We start from the raw sequence: 16,498 nt of genomic DNA, 5'->3' as shown, positions 1-16,498 counted from the left end.
ATAAGAACTTACAAAAAAAAAATATAAGTAGAGCAAAAGAGACATGGAATATGACCTACTGATAATTTAATTCCGTTGTTATAGTATCTCTCTTGTTTACACATCTATTTTCTTCAAAAAGAAAAAAAAAAGAAACAGAAAATAAAGATGGCAAGAAGAACGTCTACTTAAAATAAATAACTAAAATTTGCTATCCGAAAAAACTACCGTTTGCTTTATTAAATTGTTTATTTAATATGTTATTTAAAATAATATTTAGGATAAAAGAGACCAAAATTATTAGAAATGGTAAATAAACCGTCATATCTTTAAATTGGGCAAATTAATTGCTATTAAATTCCAAAAACAAAAAGTAGTAAAAAGGACTCAATTTCAAACCCCCTACCTGAAGCACTAGAGAACAAGTACGCGAACCACTAAGCTACAATGATCAAATTGTAAATATTTGGCGCCTCAAAAATATATATAAAGCTTGGCGCCTAAAGCCTTTGCTTTGCGGGCTTTAGCCCAGGACCGGTCCTGATCACAACGTGGTGTTAATTTAAACATTATGATTTAAAGGATTAAATTAACATGTAATTTAAAATAATAAATACTTTTCTATGGAAGCACATTTTTATCCATTTTTAATTATTTGTATTGAATATAAATCCACTTCGTTGGACCAATTTAAATAATAAATCAGTCAACATAATGAAATGCAATTAGGCTCAAGACTTTAAAAAATAACGAGAATAAACTAAACTAAATTTTGACAAAATAAATAATCACGAGCTAGAAAAAATTGCCGCTCGCTGTTGGTAAGTTTAAACATGGGAGAACACAGAAGACAGCTGAACTTAAGTGTTTCTCTCATGTGATCGTCTGCAGAGAAGAAGAACTGATCTTTGGAAAGATTAGTTTTAGTGTATACCCTTGTGTAGGAGAAACGTGGGCTCTCTTCATTAACTGGGACATCTGTTGGTCCTCTGGTGATCGGCGTGATGAGTATGAGTATGACGTTGTTGAGATCTTGTCAGAATATGCAGAAGGAGTGGAGATCAAAATCTAGTATTTTATTAAAATAAAATCACTCAACATTTCCATATGTAATATTATTAATAAACTATCCTTATAAATTTTATTTTAGTAACACAATATGTCAAGACATTATATATTTTACCAGCGTTGAATATGTCACAAATATTTTGAAGATTAATGATTAATTAATCAGTTCAAAATTTAACTAAACAATTTGGCTTATTTTTTGCTTATGTTTTGCTTATTTTTGCATATATTTTTAACATGACTGAAACATACTTATTTAATTATAAACATGATATGGGACATAATGCATAGCGAGTGTGAGAGAATGAGAAGCAGCTAGAAACCTTCTAACAGAAATCGTTTTTTTTCCTCGAACTAAACAAAACAAATCTCTAGTATTTGCTAATGTTCGGTCGAATTAATTATTGATATACAATGCATGTCGGGCAAATGGACATCCATCAAATAATATTTTCTACTTTTTGTGTGATGTTTTTGTAAGTGGAATTTATTTAACGTAATTAAAAATACAAAATTCATGATCATATAATCGTCACACTCACAGGCGGTCTTCTTTGAAGTATACTTCTCAAAAACTCTTTTTTAAAAAGGTTGTTTTGGTTGTGTTTGTGTTTGTGTGTGTGAGAGAGAGATATGCCATATGCCCTTTATATAGTAAGACGCTTGGTACATTAACCAAAACATAAATAAAATAATCAATGCTAATATCTACTTCATTCTACTTGCCTATGTTCACATATGTATGGACGAGTAACAATAAATTCAATTTCTTAGTAGATGATTGAATTTCATAATATTTTAAACGTATACTATTAAAATAGAAGTACAAATAAGTAATTAAATGAACATATCTTTACATAACTCTATGTCCAGTGGAGAGACAGTTTACCCTTGAACAGGCTCAGGAGTAGGATGACAAAATGTTGCAAGGTTGAAGAAGAGGCTATAAAAAGATGCTTCAAGCATACTAGACAATCTTCCCAGAGCGATGAAGAAAGGTCAGACAATAATTTCGTTCTCTAACTTTTGTCTATATTAAAATTGTGTATGTGTTTGAGGTTGACTCCACTATGTTTATCTTTTCTTAGGCGACAATGGAAATAAGTCTACTGATGAGTCTCTTGATGTGGAAGATGACAAGACTACTGATGAAGAAGGTGGCGAGAAAGTTAATATGTCAAATCCCTACATATAAAGAAAGCTGGTGAGCTAGGAAGGAGGAACACAAATATCTAAAGAAATAAGAGATGGTAGAAGATTTTGGGAGGAGATATTGATCTCTTTCTTGTTTTTCCTGTTTTAAACCATTATGATTAACGGAGTAGTAAGTTTTTAACCCAATGTTCCTTTCATAAACTCAAATCTTATGATAATATTTGCTTGTTTAAGTGTTTTGAAATTAAATCGAACCTAATTTAATGTCTGTTTGTTTGCTAAAATGTTCTGAAATTAAGTCGAACCTAGTTTAATGTATGCTTTCTTAATTAACACACAATTTGTTATCCCAAGCACGCTACATTTCGTAAGTCCAATAAAAAAAATTTTACCATGCATTTTTTGTGCAATTATCCTTTTCAACATCACCGGATGAAGACGCTGGTGATGATTAGAATTTTTTTTTCTTTTGCCAGGCATTTTATTCTTGATGTGAAGCAGTTCCAGTGTTCATCAGCCTGTCCCGCTTAATTATTACAATTGATTTCCCAAGCTACGACTGAGAGTTTCTACCACTACTTTTAAACAAGTCTCCAAATTTATAGACTCTTGTCATCAATGTAATTACCAAAAACCACACCCTTGAAAATTACTTTAATGGGACAAGCTCTAAATCTCTAACCTTGTTTCAGGGTGCAAGCTGATAATGCTGAACGAGAGTATGAATTTTCACCTGTGAAAGTACTGAAGATAACTGAGTATGGAGGAGAAGTTGGAGAACTTGAGAAAATGAAGCTTTTCCTAGAGAAACTCACATGTCTTGAGCTTGTCAAAGTTAGTGTTTATGCAATAACCGACAAGGAAAAGGCTAGGATCACCAGTGATCTACTAATGCTTCCCAGATTGTCCATGTGCAAGCTCCATATCAAGTTTTGTGAGAAAGCAAGACCCAAATTGAATACGGAAATGAGACTATTAAGTTAATGAATGAAGTTATTTAAACTCTGATAAGTCAGTTTGTGTGCACAATTTCTTTGTCTTCTACTGTGTGAATGTCAACAATGTACTCATACCCTTATTTTAAAATAACCATCATCTTTGTATGTTTTCCTCCATAATAGTGTTATTTTTTAAATATGAGAAATTAAATCCTATTGAGGAGAGTTGTCTCCTCATTGCCTCTTCTCTGTGAAATGCATACACAAGAGCTAACGCGTTCACTCTTGTGTCCGGTGCCATCTCAGCAACAAGTGCCTTTACAAAAAAAAAGTACATTGTGAGCCAGAAATGTTGCAACATCGTTTTGACGTAGCATTTTATTTAGACTTGTGAGTTAGAAATTTTATTCGATGTCAATTTATTGACTCTAACATTTTATTTGTAGAAAATATTTAATTTAATATTAAAGCTATTTAAGTTTTAGAGAATGTAATTTTTGTATTTATGAAATTATTTTGTAGTATCTAAAAAATAACAGTTATACTTATTTGATTGTTTGATGTCAATTTATTAACTCTAACAGTTGATTTCTAGAAAATATTTAATTTAATATGAAAGCTTATTTAAGTTTTAGCGAATGTAAGTATTTTTATTAATTTATGAAATTATTTTGTAGTATCTAAAAAATAACAGTTATATTTATTTGATGTCAATTTATTAACTCTAACATTTTATTTCTAGAAAATATTTAATTTAATATATATGAAGGCTTATTTAAGTTTTAGAGAATGTACGTTTTTTATTTATGAAATGATTTTGTAGTATCTAAAAATAATAGTTATACTTGTTTTTTTGCATAAGTTATATGAGTGTTTTTTTTTAAAGATTAGTAAAAGTTGTTAAAAAAATAGAATCTAATGTTTTTTGTTTGGACACAAGATTAATTATTGTATTGTTTGAAAACATAAATAATACTATAATATTGTTTGCACAATTAATTTAATATAGTTTTAACTTTTTATTAAGCAGTAGTGACATTTTATGGAATATAAAAATTAAAACTTGATCTGCGCGTATGTCCGGATGTTAGTTTTTACTTTTTATAAATTGTTTAGTGACATTTTTAAATACATAAGATATTTATCTAATTTTTCTTATTTTAATAAAGATAGATTTAAATTTTCTTAGGAGTTTTTTTCCTACATAGACTCTAATCTTTGAAAAGAGCATATTGGTTAGGGAACTATATTGCCAAAAACGGAAACAGGAAAACACGTAAAGCCCAAGCTATATATATATTAAGACAAGTCAGCCAAATCAGATTTGTTGCCTCCGCTAAGAAAAACCGTATTTTCTCTCCGTTTCTACAGCGAAATCGTGAGTTTTGCTCTCTGCCGCCGCAGCAGCCAGCCATATGGAAGAAGTAGTCGAAGGGAAGGATTTCTCATTTCCTCGGGAGGACTCAGATCGATGCCTTCAAGACGCAGCTCAAACGAACTGAGCATTTCCCCGAGTACGTCTTCTACGACGGTCCTCCTTTCGCCACCGGCCTCCCTCACTACGGCCACATCCTCGCCGGCACCATCAAGGACATCGTGACGCGGTACCAGACCATGACCGGGCACCACGTCACGCGTCGCTTCGGGTGGGACTGTCACGGCCTCCCCATCGAGAATTTGATTGATAAGAAGTTTGGTATCAAGTTGAAATCCCAAGTGCTTGAGATGGGGATTGATAACTATAACGAAGAGTGTAGGAGCGTTGTGGATCTTTACGTGGAGGAGTGGGAGAAGGTGATCACTAGGAGTGGTCGTTGGATTGATTTCAAGAACGATTATAAGACGATGGATCTGGCGTTTATGGAGAGTGTTTGGTGGGTTTTTGCTCAGCTTTTTGATAAGAATCTTGTCTACAAAGGCTTCAAGGTTATGCCTTATAGTACTGGACTAAAGACGCCCTTGTCTAACTCAGAAGCAAAAGGGACCTACAAGAACGTTTCGGATCCTGAGGCTATGGTGACGTTCCCAGTTATTGGGGATCAAGATAATGCTGCTTTCGTGGCGTGGACTACTACTCCGTGGACTCTTCCTTGCAATCTTGCTTTGTGTGTCAATCCCGAGTTTGTTTATCTCAAGGTTCGTAACAAGCACAATGGGAGAGTCTACGTGGTTGCTGAACCTCGCCTCTCAGCTCTTCCCAGCTTTGCTAATGCTGCTGCTGATACCAAGAAAGCCAAAGGTGGTGACAGTGCGGCGGCTGATTCTTATCAAGTTCTGGAGAAATTTGATGGAGCTTCCCTGGTTGGGAAGAAGTACGAACCTTTGTTTGACTACTTTAGTGATTTCTCAAGTGAGGCCTTTCGAGTAGTAGCAGATGATTATGTCACTGATGACAGTGGTACTGGCATCGTCCACTGTGCTCCTGCCTTTGGTGAAGACGATTACCGGCCGTGTTTGTCTTGAGAACAAGATCATTGAACAGGTTAGGAGGTTTCAACTACATTCTCCTTATCACGTCGGACATGCATGGCTAGCAAAGTTGTAGTTTCTTTCTCTCTTGTTCAAGGACCCATGCTTTTGTCTCTACTCTTCTGAGCTCTCATAATGGTAAATGTTCTATTTCAGGGTGAGGGTCTAGTTGTGGCTGTTGATGAAGATGGGTTGTTTACTGAGAGGATTACACATTTCTTTGGCCGGTATGTCAAAGATGCAGACAAGGACATCATTGAAGCCGTGAAGGTGAGTATTGATGTGCATTTGGACCATTGGATTATTAATTAACTGTTGAATAATATATTTCTTGTTATCTCAGGCCAAAGGCAGACTTGTTAAAACTGGGAGCTTTACTCACGAATATCCATTTTGCCCTCGATCAGACACTCCTCTCCTAAATAGAGCCCTTCCCAGTTGGTATGCTTCTTGCTTCGTATGAGCTTAAAAGCTAAGGTCTTGGTTGTTGCATATTGTGTTTGCTTAAGAGATGATCATAATTTTTTTTTTTTTTATTTCGACTATTCTGTATTTTTTTGGCAGTTAATCGCCAAACTATTTAGGATATCTTGATTTCCATATTGTATTTATTTCAATAAGTAGTGAACATCAGATCTTTATGGTTGTTTGATTCTTACGCGTGGTTTGGATGCTGAAGTTTGTTTGTGTTTGACCTGTCAGGTTTATGCGGGTGGATGAGCAGCTGAAGGAACAGCTGTTAGAAAACACCAAAGAGACGCACTGGGTTCCTAGTCATGTGAAGGTCAGTGGACGAAGGATCAATACTCTCTATAATATACATTACAAGTTTAGCAGTTCTTGATTGACCTGCCCTGCCCAACTCAGGATAAATGCTTTCACAATTGGCTTGAAAACGCAAGGGATTGGTGCATTAGCCGAAGTAGATTTTGGGGCACGCCTCTACCTATATGGATCAGTGATGATGGTGAGGAAGTTGTTGTCATGGATTCTGTCGACAAGCTTGAGAAGCTCTCCGGTGTCAAGGTCACTCTTCTTTTGTTTTGTTTTGTTTGTCATATCTTTCTCCTGCAACTACTTGTCTCATTTTGCCTTTCTGATGAAGCAGGTCTTTGATCTACATCGTCACCATATTGATCAAATTACAATCCCATCTAGTCGTGGGCCTGAGTTTGGTGTGCTCCGCCGTGTAGAAGACGTAAGATGGATCCCCCCCCTGCTCTCTTTCATTTTTATCTTATAATCCTGGGGTTATCTCACAGTACTTATGCTTATTATTATTATTACCTTTTTTCAGGTTTTTGATTGTTGGTTTGAGAGTGGGTCAATGCCTTACGCATACATCCATTATCCTTTTGAAAACAAGGAGCTTTTCGAGAAGAACTTCCCTGGTATGTGAAACTTGCATATGTAAAATCATCTCTTAACTATCCTCAATTACTCTACTTAAATAAAGTAATGAGTCGAGGCTAATGGAAGGTGTTATTATTATTAGTATAAAGAAACCGTGATTTTAGAAGTGTATTGAAAAGAACAACCAATATTGTTTTTTCTGCTTTGTAGACAGTCAATAACATCTTAACTGCTGGTTTGGCATATACAGGTTTTATACTCTTATGGTGCTATCGACTGCACTATTTGGAAAGCCAGCATTTCGAAATCTGATTTGCAATGGCCTTGTGCTTGCTGAGGACGGAAAAAAGATGAGCAAGAGTGAAAAGAATTATCCGCCTCCTCTGGAAGTCATAGATGAGTATGGAGCTGTGAGTTTTCCCTGTAATATGCCTTTTTTAAACTTATATATCTTCTTTATGGAAAATCTTGGCGTCATTAATTAGTAACTTTACGTTGTGAACGCTGACAGGATGCTGTGCGATTGTACCTCATAAACTCTCCGGTCGTACGCGCTGAGCCACTACGCTTCAGAAAGGAAGGAGTACTTGGTGTTGTGAGTAATCTTGGTCGTTGCTCTGCATATTTGAGTAGAGATCCAATCCATTGTTTGTCTGAACTGTTTTGGTCTCTGTATGGTGGGGATCACTAGGTCAAAGATGTATTTCTTCCATGGTACAATGCATACAGATTCCTTGTTCAGAATGCAAAGAGGCTTGAGGTTGAGGGTTCTGGACCATTTGTTCCTACTGATCTAGCTACTTTACGGTCATCAAACGTTCTCGATCAGTGGATTCACTCAGCTACCCAGAGTCTTGTTTGTTTTGTCCGCCTAGGAGATGGATGCTTATCGGCTTTATACCGTAAGCTACTTACATGTCTTTTTCAACATGAGGTGGTGTCTATACTAGAAAACAAGTTATCACATCTTCTTTTTCTTTTCTTTCTTCAGGTTGTTCCTTATCTTTTGAAGTTCCTTGACAATCTCACTAACATATATGTTAGATTCAACCGCAAGAGGTTAAAAGGCCGTACAGGAGAAGATGATTGTCACATTGCTCTTTCAACTCTATACAATGTATGTATGTATATATAGTAAATAGTTGTGGGAATACTATGCTGACCTATTGTTTGAACATTATTTGTGTAATGACTAATTAAATAATTGGTCTGGATTTTCAGGTGCTCCTCACATCTTGCAAAGCGATGACCCCTTTTACACCTTTCTTCACTGAGACGTTATACCAGAATCTGCGGAAAGCACGTGAAGGTTCTGAGGAAAGCATTCATTACTGCAGTTTTCCGGAAGCGGATGGAACGGTAGTAGTGAAGTCCATATCTCTGTATCCAAAGGATAACATATGAATTGTCTGACTTTTTTGCTTATTTGTATTGTTTAACCAGAGAGTGGAGAGGAGGATTGAGCAAAGTGTTACAAGGATGATGACAGTCATTGATCTTGCTCGGAACATTCGTGAGCGTCACAAGCTACCCTTGAAAACTCCTCTAATGTGAGTGTTGAACTTTATCACTATTTTGGTTTGCAGCATCTGTTTGGTTAGCCTATGCTGAAAAAAAGGTAACACATGCTTATCCTTGTTGTATCAGGGAAATCACTGTGGTTCATCCAGATGCAGAATTCTTGGATGACATAACTGGAAAACTAAGAGAGGTCTGTGGTGTATCTTCTTGAAGTTTTTTTTTTTTTTAATAAATTTATATCATTGCATATATAAAATATGTACAAGTAATTTTTTGCGGTTGTTAATGTAATCAGCAAAACAATCCATTTTGATTTTTCCTGTTTTTGCAGTATGTCTTGGAAGAACTTAATGTAAGATCTCTTGTGCCATGCAATGATACTCTGAAGTATGCGTCTCTAAAAGCAGAACCAGATTTCAGGTTTGGTCAAAGTTTTTCTTCCTGCTTTTGAACCTTTTGTGCTCAATGTAGAAAGCAATTTTGATTTATTCATATTGCTCCATAGTGTATTGGGAAAGCGGCTTGGGAAGTCAATGAGGCTTGTTGCAAAAGAAGTTAAAGAAATGTCTCAGCAAGATATCTTAAGATTCGAGGAGGCCAGAAAACTTACAATTGCTGGACACACATTGGAGCTAACAAATATCAAGGTATCTGATCTCATCCTATGCTTTTCTCTTAGAATGAAGAATATGCTGACACTTTTTTGTTTCATGTGTTGTTCAGATTGTCAGGGTTTTCAAACGTCCGGATGGTTTGAAAGATACGGAGATTGATGCAAATGGAGATGGTACGGGATTACCTTGTCTATTTTTTGTTTAATACTTTAATCTCTACTGTTAATGATATAACATTGTAACATTTTGATTTCGTTAATGGTGCAGGTGATGTTTTGGTGCTTTTGGATCTACGACCAGATGATTCGCTGTATGAAGCAGGTGTTGCTCGTGAGGTAAACTAGATAACAATTCCGTAATATCCCAATCGATGGGATGTGACGTGTTCCCTTTTCTTTTTCTGTATCTAATCAATTTTCAGATGCTGTGCTTATGAGCTGTTCCTTTCCATGTATGTTGTATATAGATTGTCAATAGGGTCCAAAAACTAAGGAAGAAGTCAGGTCTGGAACCAACAGACGTTGTGGAAGTGTACATTGAATCATTGGACAAGGATGAATCTGCTTTGCAACAAGTTCTGAGCTCTCAGGTTTGTATCTCTCTTGTTGACTTGAAAAGCTTCTATCTAATCCGATGTGTGGATTTCCTTTTGAAAACCAACCCATATTCGTGTCAGCAGAGAATGTCTTACCGTTGATCTATTTTTTTTTTTTTGTGTGGGCAGGAACAATACATTAAGGATACAATTGGTTCATCTTTGCTTCCGTCTAGGTTGATGCCATCTCATGCAGTAAGTCATCATCATCATCCTCATTAACAACTCCTTGCACGCCTGCGCTAATAAGTCAGAAACGTAATGAATGATTATTTTGTGCAGGTGATATTATCTGACGAGAGTTTCCAAAACGTTTCAAAGCTGTCGTTTAAGATTAGCTTGGCTCGTCCGGCTTTGAAGTTCAACTAAGATATACCATTCTTGCCTTGTGTTCAGGTGAGTCACCATCTAAATATCACAAATAATAACTGTTGATTTTCTTTGATGAACCCTAAGATTGTTGTTGTGCCTAAATCATTTTTCTATTTTTATTGTCTTGCATGAGCAGATAACTGTAAGCTGCGTTGAGAAGCTGCCAGTGGTGAATGTGGTTCGAGACCAACTCATGAGGTTCCAATCCCTATGTCACACCATCCATCTTTAGTACTTCGTTTCCTTTTGCAACCCTATGACTTTTGCGGATCTCATTTACTACTTATGAGTAATGATCTTTTACGACTGCTGTACAAAACTACAAATATCATTTTCTGACTACAAATTGAGCAGTCGACATCAAAAACATATTGCGATTTTTTATTCATCATTCTACACTACAAAGCATACACATTGGAGTTATTAACACTTAAGTCGATACATGTATTTACTTCAACTCAAAACGAATCAGACAAAAAAAAAACAAATAGATGGATATATCATATAATCACGTAAGTTGCATCTATGAATAGTTTGTCATATATCTCCTTACATGTAAAACAGGAGGAAGAGAGATTTATCGCCATGCACCACCATAATAAAGCTCTAACGCTCTCCGTCACATCTTCGAGAGAGAAAACATCATGCCAAAAACCATTCAATCATATATTTATAGTGTTATTCATGGTAGGTTCACTGTCAAGAAACCAAAGACAAGAAAAAAAGAGTTACAAATTGACAAGAGATCAAGACTCTGTTTATAACATAAGAAACAGACCGGTTATTAAGCCAACATACCGACTGTTTTATTGAGTAACCATAGAAGAAGAGCAAGTTCAACGCCGAAAATCGTATGTAACCATGATCTATCCACAAGGAATCCATACACTGTGATCCCAGCTTTGTTGTTCTCTAGATATGTCACTGCAATACATAACAATCAATAAGTATAAATATTCTTAATCTTTACATGTTTATATCTAATTAATGCATAGAAATATATGGTTCTTACCTAGGGCTTGACGTTTTTGATAAGAAATGGTATTGGCGTAGCTGGGATGAATCTTGGTATTAGCAAGATCATCGTCTCCTTCTCCTTCCTCGTCATCAGATGTTGTATCAAGATGCAATGGAGTATTTTGGGACTCAACCATTGAACCTGTAGGAGTTTCGCAATCAAGATGACCGAACGAATCTACCGTGGCGCACACGTTCCATTTAGCTGCAAGGCTGGTTACAGATTGAGCTTTGTGAGTTATCTTCGTTGCACTTCTCAAACATATGAATACTCCTGTAACCAAACACAACGAACATAACTGTAATAAAAACATACACAAAACACACATTGGTTAGTAATAGTAAAATTTAATCTAACAAATATAAACCATCTTGTAATGTACTTAAAGAAACTCATACCGCAAGCTCGCCAACTTCGTAGATATTAACTGCAACACTAGCCCTCGTGGTGGTAAGCAACGCCATGAACTGAGTACCGGTAACAAGAACCAAAGACGAGAGAATGAATCTCCTGAAACGATGACTAACGATCCTCAAGTTACGACGGATCTTTTGATGCTCGGCGAGAGCTACGCCAACGTCAGCGATCTCAGAGGAGAAGCAGCGTGCGAAGTCATTGAGACGAAGAGTCTGGAGATGACACGTGATTTGGTAGAGGATGCAGACGGTGATGAAGATGGCGTTACGGTAGAGCCAAGAAGAGAGCTGGAGAGTGCATGCGAGGACGTTGCTTAGAACAGGGTTGATGAAGTAAGGGATCTGGTTAGAGCCGGAGATGTACCACCAGATTCTGTAGATGGCTTCGAGTGTTAGTGATGGGAGGACGAAGATCATTAGGCGTTTCGTTGATCGCTGTATCACGAAGAAAGGTAGAAAACAATTAACTAGCGAATCATGAACTAAACAACATCCGACCTTAGCTCAGTTGGTAGAGCGGAAGACTGTAGTCTGTGACAGCAAATCTTTAGGTCGCTGGTTCGATTCCGGCAGGTCGGAATATATTTTTACTTATTTCAAAATTATTTTGTTTTCTAAAGCCGTACAAAAAGGGAAATTGTCGGCCAGAAATTAAAAAGGGAATTGTTCTGCGACAAATATAAAGACTCTTTCCTGGTCAATGACTTTTATTCAGATATTTTATTGATTGTTTTCAATTATTTCACGTTTTTTTAAAGAAAAATACCAAAAGATTCACATATTGAATGATTTAAATATAATTAATCTAACATTTTTAAATAGTAATATGTTTATTTTTAAAAATGTTAGTGAATGATTGTCGTTGCGTTTACTATGATCTACAATTTAAAAAATGAGAGTGGAAATTAAAAAAAAAACTAATAAATACATCATTTGGTAAAGCTTCTCGGTTTCTTGCAAAAATATCAATTCAAGAACAATGTTTGACCGGTTTAAAAAATAACTAATAAAACGCAGGGGAAGAGGAGGTTCGAACCTGAATCTCGGCTTCGTATTCGATCCTAACCTTGTCGCTAACATCCCACAGCTTATCAAGAAACAGAAACTTCCGCATACCGAACTTCCTCGACCAATAGGAGAGACTAACGAACGAGATTCCCGCGAAAAGCGAAAGCGACAGCTGTACCACGGCGTCGTACGGTCGTCGGTGGTGGAAATCGCAGTCGGAGCAGACCAGGACGAAGTGGGAGATCAACGGAGCGCCGACGACTAGAAGGAAGAAAACGGACCACGAGATCAGAGCTGTGCCGCGGCTCGACTGGTCGAACCAGAGCACGATGCTCAGGAAGGTGAACCGTGACGCTGGAAACTCCGGCGGTTTGTTGTTGATCGCGATCGCGCTTTGTCGCGACTCCACCGGGAGTAGAAGCTCCCGAGATCCTTGAACCGATGATCCGTTCTCCATGGAAGGGTACTTTCAGAGATTTTTCTTAGGGTCAAATCAAAGTGAGAGGGGAAAAAAGGCAGAACACGTTTTCTGGTTTTGTAAGTCACCTGTGGTATGTTTAAATACTACAAGTGTTTATATATACATTTTTAAATTTAAAACACATGTATTAACATATGAGTTATATTTATTTTATTAATTTTCAGATATTATGTGGTTTCATTATTTTTGGCTGATAGTTGTTGGAAAGGGTGTTATTTTCTTTTTAACTTCGGTTTGATATTTAAAATAATGATTAATAAGGGTTTAGTGGAGTGAAGTTGTGTATAATGGTCGTTATGGTGACAATAATAAAATGAGGTAACAATTTATTTATTAGGTGTTTACTGTCTGGATTTGACTCTGTATGACTTTTCAGTTGGTGACTAGTTTCCAGCTGAATTGGTAAAAAAAAAAAAAAAAAAATTGTCAAAAGTATAAGTTAACCGAAAAAAGAGACATGAGATATTAATTTTCAATTTTGAAGATCCGTCAGTTTTTAATTAAATTTATTTGAGATGAACTTAACTTAGACTTGAATGTTTCTCAATTGTCTGGCTAAAAACAGTATGGGCTGAAGTGTTTTTTTTACTTATTGTTGTCTTTGAAAGGTTCAGGGACATTCATCGAGTTGAGTTCAAGCAACGAATTGAAGAGCCAAATATGAAAAGAAAGTTGTGGTGGACCAGTTTTTTAACGCCGAGACCTTTTCCTGGTACAGTTAGAACCAATTGAAGAGCCAAAAATGAGTTCTTTGATTAGCTCTGGAGTCATGGATCATCAAGCTTGACCCTCAGATACTTGACACATTTTACCGTGACTGAACCTATGCAAGGTTCTTTGTTCTTAATAATTCCTAGAGGTGTCTTACCTTGGCAGGCCAGCCGTTTGTGGTTTCAGTTCCTCATTACTCTTGCAAACAACTTATAGCGTAGTATTAAGGATGCCACTGGCTTGTTTTTTCCATACGACATTTAGTATTGTGAGAGTTGAAATGTGTTAAGAAGAACAACGACATAATACTGTTTGGTGGCATAATTCATATCCAACCTCAATAAATAAACAAAAGCCAGTTTGTAATAATAAAAAATTGAGCTGAACTATAGCCTAAACAATCGTCCAGCTAAAACCAAATCAGCCATGATATGTTCGTTGACCCTAAAGTTTGTATATTTGTTTTATAGATAATATACACAAAGTTATGTTACAAATCCAACGAATATAAATATTTATTTAGTGATTTTATGAAAGCTTATTATTATTTTTATTTAAAATTTAAAAACATGAAACAGACTAAACCGTTTTGCGGATTTACGTAATTCTATCAAAAAATTTGATTCGTATAACTGGTAAAAATATGTAAACTATTATGTTTAAATATAAAGATTTTTCTTGGCTGAAAAATACAATTATAATAATAAATTATATATATTTAATTAGAATTTTATTTTAAAATAATATAGTTATATATATATTATCCAAAATTAAATTTATTAATTAATATATATTATCTAATATTTCTACTAGTTATTTAGATAATTATTCAATTTTATAAAATTTGTGGATATATTCGTTGCGATGATCCGCAACTCATTCTTCATATGAAAATAAAATAATCAATCTGCACTGAACTCCTATTGCAAATATTTAAAATAGATCCATCGATGATCCGTGGGTAGCGGGTAGTTGGAAATGCTAGTTACTTTGGTTATGACGTGTCTCGACCTTTGGGTCACACAGCCCATAAGTTATTATATGCCCAGAACATAAACCGGGTCGGATCATTTGACATAGTCGGATCCTATTTGGTTGGCAAATTCTCCGACCGTAATTTATTGGACGCGTCGACGTCAATGGGCAAATTCTCCGACCGTAATTCTATTTGATTTTATCATTGTCAATACTCATTTGATCCATCTTTTTCCAAAATCACACAACATACTTCAGTGATTTTTACACTTTGGATTGTTTTCTTTTTTTTGAACAGAGGAGCTGAAGAATTCGCCTGCACCTGATATAGCAGTTAAGTACTACACTGGAAGTGACTTGTACTTGTTTGGTAAGTTCATCCTTCTTTGGTTTTATCAATGTTCTTTGAATTCTCAAGTCTTTGTTCCTTTGACAAGTAGGAGTCTCTCAAAGTGGCTCTCTTTTGCCCCCATATGAATTCCAAACATCCAGTGCTCCCAACACTCGGAAGGCCAGTTATAGGTAACTATATGTATTGGTCAAATCCACATTTTTTTGACTTGCTTTAGTGTTGCTTTTTAAGATTCTATAACGTTGGTGTTGTGATTATGTTGGAGGCAGAGAATTAATACGATGTGTTTGTGAACATAAGAGATGATGAAGCAGAACACTGCAAAACAATGAGAGCTTGTCAGACTTTAGGAAGTCTCCGTTATCCACCACATTCCATTATAGAAGACGAAGATTGTAGTGAAGAGTCAGGATGTGTTGTTCCTGAGGAAGCTCATTGTGAAGGTATTGTAGACTGCACATCAAGAAAAACATTACAAACTAAATCAAGAAGCAAAATAGATTAATTGTATTTACTTTATGTTGAAGAATAGTAGTAGTATATTATCCAAATATACAAAATCATTGAATGTATCATTCCCTCAAAAAGCTCTTTGGTATTAGCGTTACCATTTCTCTCTCTTAACTTTTATTGGTTTTTGTTGGGGGAAAGCGTAGAGCGAATACGACGTCGTATATGGTGACATCTCACGTGGGAAAAGCTTTGAATCATGCCCCCTCTTTATATGATTTACTTCTATTTTTTCCTTTTTCTTTTTCTTTTTTCAAATGATTTATTCCGCCAGAAAATGAACTTTTTTTAAACCATCAATTCATATACTGTATAGTCTGTATATATGAAACGGCATCGAGACGTCATCGGTCGGGTTGCTATTAAATTTGTAATCATCCGCCATTATTTCAGATTTTAGCGTTAGGTTTTGAATATAATTATCTTTGTCCGATTAATGATTTCTTTAATTGCGTTTGAAACTTTGAAATCTGATGGAGTATATCTATGTATATAAAAAAAATGTTTGCATCCTTCCTGTTGCGCCACCTCAGCATCCATGTCACAAAGTCGAGTCCTGAGAAGCCGACACGTGTCCCTTCTATTAATACTCTGCGTTTCATTTATAGAGTGGGATGCTGCTTTTCAGTTTTGTTATAGAGTTGAGCCGAAACTGAAAACATTGTCGAAGCCCAATATTGACAATCTTGCAATCATCTATTTTTAAGGTTCATGATATTCTTCAAACTCTGATTTGTTAAACCGACAATGAAGTTTCGATAGGTTATGAGAAACGAATTTTACGGTCAATCTTTGGTAAGAGCTGTCATTTGTGTCGATTTGTCTGTATTCCTTCTCGACGGCAAAGGGAAACCGGACCATTAAGGGATACATTCAATGTTGCCATTGACAACCTTCTTAATTACCCACCCTTCCATGTTTCCTCATTCAATGAATATCTTTTATCTTCCACTCGGTGAATCT

The 16,498-nt window shown here is 35.8% G+C and overlaps 1 protein-coding gene, 1 non-coding gene and 1 pseudogene across 2 annotated transcripts; 2 read left to right on the top strand and 1 right to left on the bottom strand.

Annotated features, from left to right (window-relative positions):
* The first annotated feature begins 4,555 nt into the window (after nt 1-4,555).
* On the top strand, nt 4,556-10,548 carry LOC106301425 (annotated as a pseudogene).
* On the bottom strand, nt 10,425-13,050 carry LOC106301424. Its single transcript, XM_013737816.1, has 5 exons — nt 12,535-13,050; nt 11,481-11,933; nt 11,077-11,380; nt 10,863-10,988; nt 10,425-10,760 (listed from the first exon to the last, which is right to left on the bottom strand). The coding sequence occupies exons 1-5, from the start codon at nt 12,961-12,963 to the stop codon at nt 10,747-10,749; spliced, it is 1,326 nt and encodes a 441-aa protein (XP_013593270.1). The 5' UTR covers nt 12,964-13,050; the 3' UTR covers nt 10,425-10,746.
* On the top strand, nt 11,992-12,077 carry TRNAY-GUA. Its single transcript is given in 2 exon segments — nt 11,992-12,028; nt 12,042-12,077. It is a non-coding gene; the product is annotated as a tRNA-Tyr (tRNA).
* Nucleotides 13,051-16,498: the final 3,448 nt, after the last annotated feature.

The sequence above is a fragment of the Brassica oleracea genome, chromosome C7 (genome assembly GCF_000695525.1).
Source record: "Brassica oleracea var. oleracea cultivar TO1000 chromosome C7, BOL, whole genome shotgun sequence".
NCBI classification, from domain to species: domain Eukaryota; kingdom Viridiplantae; phylum Streptophyta; class Magnoliopsida; order Brassicales; family Brassicaceae; genus Brassica; species Brassica oleracea.
This window is presented reverse-complemented; position numbering and strand designations above follow the sequence as displayed.

Bases quoted from the DNA above. Each gene is read 5' to 3' on its own strand.
- LOC106301424 (XM_013737816.1), bottom strand. From the start codon at position 12,963: ATGGAGAACGGATCATCGGTTCAAGGATCTCGGGAGCTTCTACTCCCG. The intron at 11,934-12,534 runs GTTCGAACCTCC...TTCGTGATACAG, and splicing joins AATACGAAGCCGAGATTCAG to CGATCAACGAAACGCCTAAT. The intron at 11,381-11,480 runs GTATGAGTTTCT...TTTTTATTACAG, and splicing joins ACGAAGTTGGCGAGCTTGCG to TTATGTTCGTTGTGTTTGGT.